Genomic DNA, 12,011 nt, shown 5'->3' on the forward strand with positions numbered 1-12,011 from the left:
AACTGAGACCGATAAATAAACACCTACGTAAAAGCCTGTGCGACATCATGGTCGACGTCGACGAGGAGGATAGCGAGAACGCTAGTAAGATCCTAATGACTTCACGATTCTTTTATCTCATCTTCATCCGTAGGCCGTAAACTCTATCGATAGGTAACACATATCTCTTTAAGGATCGTAATTCACATGACCGATTTCAAAATAATCCCGTGAAATATCCAAACGTCGAACCTTTCGCTTCTCGAGCAATATTATTTGCTCAAATGTTATTACCGTATGCACATGTGTGTGTGTGTGTGTGTATGTGTGTGTGTGTGTGTGTGTGTGTACTGAGTGTATGTTTTTTTTTCTTTTCTTTTTTTTTCAAAAGTAAAAAAATTTTAATTAGAAGCAATTAGCGCGAGGATTTGCGAAACATCCTCTCGCATTTTTTTTTCTTTTCTCTCTCTCTCTCTCTCTCTTTCCTTTCTTTCTTTCTCCCTTTTCTTTCTATTCTCTCTCTCTCTCTCTCTCTCTCTCTCTGCTCTATCGAGGTTGTCTCTCAATACGGACGACGATCGTGCGGGCGTCACGACCTAGTTCGAGATAAAAGAACTGTCTACTTATCGCTTTCTTCTCTCTCCCTGTCCGAGGAGTCGCGCCTATAACTTTAATGGCGGCCGACGTTGAACACAGACGAACTTAAAAGCGTGAAGAGAGACAGAGATAGAAAGAGAGATAGAGAGAAAGATAGAGAGAGAGAGAGAGAGAGAGAGAGAGAGAGAGAAAGAAAGAAAGACCTTTTACCGAGTCGAATCATCACGTAGATACTTATCATTGCACTCGTTTGCGAACTCGACACGTCGAAGATGGAAGAGTAACCAATAATGGTACTGTACAATGTTCGTGAGAAAAAGATATAAAGAAGAGAGAATGAGAAAAAGAGATAAAGAGAGAAAGAGAGAGGTGTGAAAATGCCTCGGAGTAACCTAGCTCAGCTCGCGGAAGTCGCATAGAGCGACTTCATAGTTTATTCCCTCCCTCCCTCCCTCCCTCCCCCCCCCCCACCACCCACCCACCCTGCTCGATTCTAGAACTAGAAATCGTCTCTAGTATCTTCCTTATTCGTATAACTCTTGACTCCACATAAATTTTCTTTCTTGCAATCGTGTCTTTGCATACATACTCCTGGTTGATACTTTCCATATATACAAGTAAGACGAATAACCCTGCGTAAAATTAATTCTGATAGATTCGTTTCTTTTCCCCCCTTTTTCGTTTTTCTTTCAGCTTTTCTTTTTCTTCTTTTCATTCCTTTTCTTCACGTTTATCTTACATATTAACATTCCTTCTTCATATCATTCGTTTTTATTCTCTATATGAAATTTTTCATTTTTGCTCATAAAAAAAAAAGAAAAAAAAAAAAAAATTAGAAAGAATAGAAACGCGCAATTTATTTGATCATAAACTGGTCCTTTTCAATATTCGTTAATTGAGTAATCATATTTTAATGATGATCAATCAAACAGTTTACAACGTCTGATCATTAAAATAATACATTATTATCATATAAATGTGAAATTTCTTAAAACTCATTATTATTATCAGTATTATTATTATTATTATTATTATTATTATTATTATTATTATTATTATTATTATGAATATAAAGTTAAAAAACTCTTAAGAAATCACTATGATCATTCTTAATATATATATATATATATATATATATATATATATATATATATATGTTTTTGGTTTTATTTTATTTTTAATAAGTTTAATTTTAATATAAAAGTATTATAATCATCTATTGATAGTTTTATTATGTATTGAATTTATTGTTATTATTAATTTATTTAATATTTTTATAATGTTAAAATGTTAATACATTTAAAAAGAGAGTTTTATTTATTAATTTTTATAGTTATATTCGTAATGGAAGGAATTTTAGGTATTTCTATTAGTTGTTATGGTTATTCGTTTTAAAGGAAATGAATACTTGAAAAATTTTAATTTAGTATGATAAAATTCGTTCTGAGATTAGTATTTATAATGGATTTATTTAATAAATAAATAAACCATATATAAATATATATATATATATATATGTATGTATATATAGATATGCCAAAATAATTAACGAGAAAATTTCAATTTTCTTTTTTTGTCCCAAAGTCTTGAAAAAATAGAAAAAGAAAATTGACAGTTTTGTTCAGAATAGTATTCGTCCATTGCAAGAGATACCTAAGCGATGACCTAATGACCTCATGCGGTAGCTCATGTAGGTCGCTGCTGATGTCGGAGAAATTGTAGGCGTATGGATTCTTTTCTCTCTCTCTCTCTCTCTCTCTCTCTCTCTCTCTTTTGTTTCTCTCTCCTTCCCCTCCGTACTCCGATCATCCTCATCAACCATCATTACATCTTTCTTTTCTGATCTTCTCTTTTTGAGTTTCCTTATATTAACGTTTTACAATCTACGATTTTCTTAAGATAATATTTTTGTCGGAAAAATAAATGATTTTATGCTAAGCAATTAACATTATCAAGAAACTACCATAATTTTCGCTTACAGAAATTTTCTTTCGAATTAAATATAGTACTCGTAAACACCTGAAACCAACAACATCGTGATCCTCAATAAAGTGAGGCCATATTATTTCTTCTTCCTCGTCCTCTTCCTCACGATCGTAGTTTCACCTCTTGCAATTAGCTATGTAGGACCCGTACGATCTACGCCACGATCCCACCATTAATCCAATCGATTTATCGATCGTTAAACTAACGACTTATTTATTGATTTTAATTATTGGATTTAAAGGAAAAAGCAAAAAAAAAAAAAAAAAGAAAAAGAAAAAGAAAAAGAAAAGAAAAAAAAACCAAAACAAAAGGAAAGAAAATAAATCCGATTAACAATAATTACATTTAAACGGATCCAATGGTTCAACTATAAGAATTATTTACATTATAAAATGATTATAGATAATGTCAAGATTAAATATCTTATCTTTATCGAATGAAAATCTTCTATTTATTACAATGCGAATTAAAAACTTGAGAATTGTTTGAAATTATTATTAATGAAATTGATCGCACAGAATGACACTCGATATTTTTTTTTTTTCCAACGTGTTATAATAAATTCGGAGGATGGAGAGGAGTGGCGGGGAGGGAGCGGGAGGGGAAAGGGACGAGGAGGAAAAAATCAAAAAAAAAAAAAAAAAAAAAAAAAAAGAAAAGTAAAGAAATAATTATTATAATTAAAACGGAAATCCGCGTCAAATAAATACATATATCAATATATCAATTAAGCAAAAGTCTGACGCGCTTACTTACTTTACGTAGACGAACTATCGTCACAAAATTTTCATAATAATTAACATGTTCTGAATCGATTAAATACGAACGCGTAAAAAAGATCAGCTTTTTTCAAAACAAAAAAAAAAAAAAAAAAGAAGAATATAATTAAACAAACCGAAGACTGTGCTAATAAGTACTTACTTACTTACTTACTTACGTCGAATAACGTCGTTTCTCGTATTGTTGTGTCGTCTCTAAAGCCGCGTTAAAATTTCTAAGTCATACGTCAGTGACGCTAATGAAATTCCTTTCCGCGCCCGTCCTGTACGACCGTCTTAATCAACGCGGCTGTCGCTGTAAACGAAAAGAATTAGCATTTTAAATCACACACTCCGCGGGTGCTCGAGAGCCCCACCCTCTCCAATCTCCTTCCAAACCCCTTCGTTACTCTCTTCGTTTCTCTTTCTCTCTCTTTCTTTCTCTCTCTCTCTCTCTCTCTCTCTCTCTCTTTCTCTCTCTCTTTTTTTTATTCCCAACAAGTATAGCCATCGTCCTCGCGGTAATTCGTTTATTATCGAAGAGGAACGGAAGATTGATCGTCATTCCACGATGTTTATAATTATTTTGACCGATGCCCAGCTCATTGTATGCGTCACGAAAACGAAAGAGAGAGAGAGGGAAAAAGAAAGAGAGAGAAAGGGAGAGAGAGAAAGAGAGAGAGGGAAAGAAAGAGTGGTGGACAGATAGGTGCGAAAGAAAGAAAGCGATAGAATCATCTTCTCTATCTCTCTCTTTCTTTCTCTTTCTCTCTCTCTCTCTCTCTCTCTCTCTCTCTCTCTCTCTCTCTCTCTCTCTCTCTTTCAAGAAACCTTGTAGGATCATCAATCCACGTCCGATGAATTTCTTCCAAGAGACTATATAACCGATTCTCATGTGCGTTCTTTGCTAGTCTCACAACCGTCCGTCGAATTCCTCAATTTCTCCGTCTGTCATTGATGTTTATGGATCGTAAACGTAGGAAGTTCACGCGCGAATGTATTCCAGTTGGATGTAGCTCGCCGGCAGCCTCCTCCTCCTCCTCCTCCTCCCCCCTTCCACCTTTTCATCCTCGTTCTCTTCTTCTTCTTCTTTTCCTTTTTCTTTTTCTTCTTCTTCTTCTTCTACGTTGTTGACTCGTCCATGCTCTTATCGAGGACCCCTTAACGAGGTGAAACTCACGGCTCGTAGTGGTCGATCTTACACGAGGCGCGTCGACGTCACGCGAGAATGGAACCTCACGACATAACGCATATATGTATACACATATAGTATACATATAAATATCTATGTATTTGTTTATATATGTAGGTTCGATTATATTAGAGAAGGTACTTCTATAGAGAAACCTTTGGAACTTTTCTTTACTTGTATTGAGACGAGAGAAAGAAAGAGAAAAAAAGACAGAGAGAGAGAGAGAGAGAGAGAGAGAGAGAGAGACAGTGAGAGAGAGACAGTGAGAGAGAGAGAGCATCCACAAGCAAGCAGGATAAACAGCGGCAGGTAGAGTCGCTAACGGTACCGAATCTGCATACGGCAATTCGAGTCTTCCTTTGGAGAGATCGAGAAAACGAGAGAACGAGGCCCCGTTCCTTTCATTCCAAGCAATGATTTTTACCACGATCATTGATTCCCAACGATAATATCGTCGGCTAACTTTCATATTCAACGAGTTCAATTACCGTAGATTAATGGAAATATATTAAATAATTGTTATTAAAATAATGACGTTTATAATTGATTATTACGTTGCTTGATATTTATTCGTTAAAATATAACAAAAAATGATATACCCTTTGAATGTTCTTCTCAATTCAAATTGAATTCCATTAACAAACATGATGTTATTATTGCATATGATCTTGTTAATTGGAACGAATACAAAAAAAAAATATATATATATATATTTTTTTTTTCTCTTGGAACTATAGATTTTTTTCAGTGTCATAAATAATTGGCAAAATAATTAATATCAACCTGTAGAAAATCAATTTCATTATTGTTGTTTTATATTTATTTATTTATTTATTTATTTATTTATTTATTTATTTATTTTATTATTCTTTTAATCTCGAAACAGGAACATGACATCGAACAAATAGTAAGATGAATCGTAACAAGGAACATCATGCCCCTTTTCAGGATAATATACTTTTCCAGTGTCTACGATTTCGAATTCTCTCGTTCCATTTCGAAGTGTAGTAACTGTTGGTGAAAAGACTGACAATGAATCATTCTTTCTTATCCGTCTGAATCTGAACAACCTTACCCGCATACTCGAGGACAAGTTTATCTCTGCTTTCGCGTATCACCTTCCTATCATTACGTAATTCTACCGTAGTCGAACGCTTTTGCCTGACTCGAATCTTTGATTTTGAGAATAGAAAGAGACAGACAGAGAGAGAGAGAGAGAGTGAGAGAGAGAGAGAGAGAGAGAGAGAGGGAAAGAGAGAGAGAGAGAGAGAGAGAGAGAAAGATAGCAATATATACCCACCTATATACATATATAATATAATGCATAATAATTGTTATAAATCTATGAATATTAACAAAACAAATTATACAGGCACACATACATATACAGTGAGTTATAGAAGTATTCGTATATCCCTCATCCCACTGTCAATTTTAATCAATTTAAAACTTTGCTTATAATGCAAAGTTTACAAATTTTTGACCTAGAGAAATATATATTAGAATTATTATACTTTCAAATTGATATAAATTTTATTGAAAAAGATATATATTATCTTTGAGTAATATAATTTTACATAAATGATAAGAAAATTATATTATATTATATTATATTATATTATATTATATTATATTATATTATATTATATTATATTATAATATATTATATTATATTATATTATATTATATTATATTATTTATATATATATATATATAAAAATATATGTTATATTAGGGGGACCGGAAAGTAATGCCGCTTTTTTAAATCAAATTCGAACGAATAAATTTGTTAACAAATTTTTATTTTTAATCACAATCAAATATCGCACATGCGCAGAAACGACATTACTTTCAGATCCACCTAATATATGCGCGCGCTCGCGCGCGCGTGTTTGTGTGTGTGTGTGTGTATGTGTGTATATAAATTATCGTAACAAAATAAAATTAAGAAGTTATTTAATATTTATTTTTAAAACGAATCGATGAAAGTTCAATCAAAAATATTATAAATAAAATAGAAATTTTATAATATTTTCGACATTCTTTCTCGATGTTCTTCGATCAAGCTTCTCAGACGAGCCTCTCTCTCTCTCTCTCTCTCTCTCTCTCTCTCTCTCGCGGAACTAAAAAGGAATGGACGAGGACTTGGAAGAGGGTGCAGAAGGAAAGATAGATAGATAGAAAGAGAGAGAGAGAGAGAGAGAGAGAGAGAGAGAGACAGAGAAAAAGAGAGAGAAAGAGAGAGAGAGAGAGAGAGAAAATACGAAGAGAGTCCATTCGTTCGTTAGCCGCAGGGCGAAGGTTGGAATCCAGGCGCTTCACAGCAGGGCGCCGTTTCTCGTCGAGAGACTCTCCTACATGCAGGACTCGTATCCTCTCTTCCTCTCTCTCTCTCCCTCTCTCTCTCTCCCTCTCTGTCTGTCTGTCTATCTGTTTGTCCCTCTCTCTCTCTCTCTCTCTCTCTCTCTCTCTCTCTCTCTCTCTCTCTTCTTTTTTCTCCTATCCGTCTTTCTAACTGTCCACCTCCCTCTTCACCTCTCCCGTACCATTCGTTCGCGTGCATCTTCGTCTCCTTTCGATTCCACAATTTCTTTTCCCTTTCTTTCTCTTCTTTTGTTTTCCATTGTTTTTTTTTATTTTTATATTCTCTTTTTCTCTTTAACCTTTTTCTTTTTTTCTTTTTTTTTTTCTTTTTTTTTTCTTTTCTTTCAGAGAGAGAGAGAGAGAGAGAGAGAGAGAGAGAGAGAGAGAGAGAGAGAGAGAGAGAGAGAGAGAGAGAGAGAGAGAAAGAAAAGATGGTGAACAAACTTACACCATTCCAATATACAATTTTGACATTTGCAATATTTTTAAGATTAATTTGAAATGGCACCGATGTACATTATTTCTTTATAAATACATACAAAGGAATAAGATAGTATTTGAACGTTTACAGTATCATTTGTTATTTTATATTTAAAGAAGAGAGAAAGAGAACAATTACGAAGTTTGCGAATGATTTTTAAAGAACGTAAATATGAAGAAGAACATTACGAAATATCGATTCATCGAATTCATTTATTTTTCTTTTCCTTTTTTTTTTTTTTAAATTCATTTCTATAAACCGCTTACGCGTTTAAAAACTTATTGGTATCTCTTTGTCTTTCTTTATTTATTAATTTATTTATTTCTTTCTCTCTCTCTCTCTCTCTCTCTCTCTCTCTCTCTCTCTCTCTCTCTATCTCTTTTTATCCAGATTATGTTTTCAAGGGATAAATACATTTTTAATTCTTTTTTTTTTTTTTTTTTTTTTTTTTTTTTTTTTTTTTTTTTTTTATTATTATTATTATTATTAGTCAATATTTATGGAATATTAATAAATGTATTCGTCAAATGAAAATCCTGACGAGCCCTTTTTTTATTAATTTCGAAGACGATCTCCGTCTTCGATGTATTTGCCGACGTTCTTTCTACCTTTACGGTTATTGCAAGTGAAAGTAGAGGCGCCGATCGCGAATGGACTCGTGGCAAACGGCACATAAGAAGAAGAAGAATAAGAACGAAGAACGAAGAAGAACGAGAAGAGGGAACAACGTTCGTGTCCTTCTCGTAACGGCAAAGAGATATAGGCCGGTAGTTAAGGGCGATAATTGCGGAAGAAGAATGCGGTAGGAAGACGAGACATCGTAATGATTTTTATCTGTTTTCTTTTTACCTTCTTCTTCTTCTTCTTCTTCTTCATCATAGTCATCTTCATCCTTTTTTGTTTCATTGTTGAAATGAAAAGACAAATATCGATAGGATCGAAAGAATTTATATTTATGAGTATTCATGAATTGAGTAAAATTTCTTTTTTAATTGATAACGTTAATGATCTACGTATGTTTTTGTTTTCAATCGATCATCAATGAAAGAAGTAGAAAAAAAAAAAGAAGGAAAGAAAGAAGATATTCTTACGAAATTGTTTACGATAAGGAAGAAAATTTTCTTTTCCTTTCTTTATTTAATATTGTTATAAATATATACGTATGTCCATCGACTGAAACGTGACGTTCTATTTGTTTTTAATACTCCTTGAACTCTAATTTTTTTGCGTATCTATAAAAAAAAAAAAAAAAAAAGAAGAAATTTATATAAAGCGAGAGCTACAAGTGTATATCATTACATTGATTGCAATAGTATAATTGTAACTACATCATTAAATATAACTTATATTTGAATAATATTAAAAAGAAAAAAAAAAAAGAAAAAAAAAGAAAAAAAAAAGGAAATTAAAAGATAAACTTCGAATATATTTATACGATTTCAATAATTAATCTTATCTAAACGAAAACAATAAAATTTGAAACATACGATATATAGATATACGTATGTACGTACGTACGTAAGTGACACGACTTTAAAATTACATGGCGTTATAGATTGTTAATGATTTATTAAATACAAATTTTTTTTTTTCCTTTGATTTTCCTTTTCTTTATCTACAAAATTAACTTATCATAATTTGAATAAATTAAGATAAAAGATAAGTAGCTATCACGGCTGAATAAATATCATGATATGTTTACTTTGTTTTAACATTTACTTCCGCCTTGTCTTACGCATATAAAATGTAATAGGTGGGAGGATAGAATCGATTTGCACACTTCGTACTTATCTTTTTTTTATCTCTCTCTCTCTCTCTCTCTCTCTCACTCTTTCTTATTATACGATCGTCAACATATCCTCTTATGTTAGATCGTAGCACAGATTACGATAATAAACTCGATGGGTGACTACGAAGTAAAAGTCACGGAAATCAATCGTACTGATTACTTCTCGACGTTCACGGAAGCATTAGGATGAAATGGGCACTGGACTTTTTTTTTTTTTTTTAAGGGGAAGAGAGGGGGGAAAGGAAAAGAGAGAAAAAGGTAGAAAGAAAAATGCAAAAAGAAAAAAGTTTTCTTTTTTTTTTTTTTTTGTTTCTTTTTTCTCTTCAATCCTTTTTCTCTCTTTCGTACGTTTCTACAACGATGTTATACTGAATCGTCTGTATTGCTCCTCCTTTCAAACAAGTTTGTCGTTGTAAAATATTTGCTCATACTCGAGGGAGACATCTCCTTCGCTTGGCCAGGTGTCGGTTCTCCTGTTTGCAGGGAGGCACTCTCGTAAAATGTCGCGTGCAAGTATGCCTATGTGATTTACGTTTCCTTTACGACGATAATTCCTTATTTAATTAGCCGTTCTTAATTACTATAAATACCCGGCGATCAGGGAGGGCAATAAATACGATTCAAGGAAGTAAATAATTATAATTGATGACTAATAATTGCAAATATATTAACTAATTATTAACTAATTCAACTGTTATAAAAAAATTTATATAAATAAAACGTTAATATAAAAATTCGAAATATTTCTTTCACGATAGATATAAACATTTTTCGATTAAAAAAAGAAAAAGAAAAAAAAAAAAAAGAAAAAAAAAGAAGTATATTTACAAATATGTATATCGATAAATAGTTTCATCAAGTCATTAATTAATAGATAATAATCTTCGAGAGAACTATGTTAAGCTCGTAATAAGTATAAACTTATGTCTTGTACGATTATCATTGTCCTTTGAATATATAATCACATGTTTAATTGACACTATGTATGATAGAAATGAATTTGCGAAGAAAAAAAAAAAAAAAAAAAAGAAAAAATATTATATATCAATAACATTCTATTCTTTTTGTTTCAGCCGTTCAGAGAGGACGCGTGCCACCGTCGCAGCCATCGCTGCCAGGTCTACCAGGACAATTCGCTTTGACGAACGGTGACGCGGTCGCGTGCGCGAGCCTAAACGGGCACTCCTACCTCTCGTCCTACATAAGCCTGCTCCTGCGCGCTGAACCATATCCAACATCGAGATACGGACAGTGCGTGCAACAAAGTAACATCATGGGAATCGACAGTATCTGCGAATTAGCAGCGAGGCTTCTTTTTTCGGCTGTTGAATGGGCAAGAAACATACCGTTTTTCCCTGACCTTCAGGTGACCGATCAGGTGGCACTGCTAAGGCTAGTCTGGAGCGAATTATTCGTACTTAATGCGAGCCAATGCTCTATGCCGCTTCACGTGGCGCCACTTTTAGCAGCGGCGGGTCTTCACGCGTCCCCTATGGCGGCGGATCGCGTGGTAGCCTTCATGGATCACATAAGGATCTTCCAAGAACAAGTGGAGAAGCTGAAGGCCCTACACGTTGATTCCGCGGAGTACAGCTGCCTCAAGGCTATCGTTCTCTTCACGACAGGTAACGATCCTTTCGGATACTCCCAACGTCAAGATTGGATTTTATTATGGAATATATGTACCATGGTGTATATACATATATATCTTATGATATATACCTACCGGGTGAGCAACGTGATCTCTCTTACGAAAATATAATACTGTTTTCCATGAGAGAAGTAAAGAGGATAAGATCGTTTATATCATTTCAAGTAAATGAGGTATTTAACAAAATTTATATAACATATCGTTATCCGTTGCATGGATTTTGATATTATTTCTATATATAGTTAATATATATATATATATTAACTACTTCCTAAGTTGTAAGAGATCATATGTTTCACCTGGTATACGACGAAATGTCTTTCTCATGGTATAAAATCATGAAATGCAATTTCATTTCCTGGTCTTATATTTTATGAATTTTTATTTTCTTTTATTTTTTTATTTGTTTTATTTTTCTATTTTTTTTTCTTTTTTTTCTTTGTTTTTTCTTTGTTTTTCTTTTTTTTTTTTTTTTTTTTTTTTTATATATTTTATATACACATCTCGATAGATCGAAGGATCGAGAATGATTTTCATTTAGAAAATCTTTCGTATATTATATATATGTTATATACTACAAAATGCCTATCTCATGATATGGAATCATGAAACGAATTTCACTCTCTTGTATTTTATTTATTTATTTATTTTTTTTTTTTTGTATATTGTATAAACATCTCGATAGATCGAAGGATAGAAAATGATTTTCATTTAGAAAATCTTTCGTGTATTATATATATGTTATATACTACAAAATGCCTATCTCATGATATGGAATCATGAAACGAATTTCACTCTCTTGTATTTTATTTATTTACTTTTTTTTTTTTTTATTTTTTGTTGTTGTTGTTGTATATTGTATACACGTCTCGATAAATCGTCGGATCGAAAATGAATGTTCATTCAGAGAATTTTACGTGTATTATATTTTAACATATAAATGACGGTCCGCCGTTAAGAAGGTAGAAAAAGAAAGATGGAAAATGCACGGCAGGTGTAGGCGAATCTCTTGAATTTTGTTATCTGACATTCTCGAAAGGACGTTTAGAAATCCCCAACGCGTTCTAAACGCATCGATTTGATACTGGACATTATCTCGATGGGTTCGCTAACTCTCAGAATGTAGTCTGAATGGAGTAGGAGGTTAGACAGCGTTCGATATCGATTAGGTGATACAAACACGATTGTTCGTTATCGATACTCAATGATTTTGA

At 32.8% G+C, this 12,011-nt stretch overlaps 1 protein-coding gene across 2 annotated transcripts in view; it reads left to right on the forward strand.

Moving 5' to 3' along the window:
• Nucleotides 1–12,011, forward strand: part of LOC124422684 (COUP transcription factor 2) — a 121,401-nt gene that overhangs the window by 45,050 nt on the left and 64,340 nt on the right. For both annotated transcript variants that reach the window (XM_046959480.1, XM_046959481.1), the window contains exon 3: nt 10,220–10,771. In XM_046959480.1, coding sequence (XP_046815436.1) covers nt 10,220–10,771 — 552 coding nt within the window. The remainder of the gene's footprint in view (nt 1–10,219; nt 10,772–12,011) is intronic.

The sequence above is a fragment of the Vespa crabro genome, chromosome 3 (assembly GCF_910589235.1).
Source record: "Vespa crabro chromosome 3, iyVesCrab1.2, whole genome shotgun sequence".
NCBI lineage: Eukaryota > Metazoa > Arthropoda > Insecta > Hymenoptera > Vespidae > Vespa > Vespa crabro.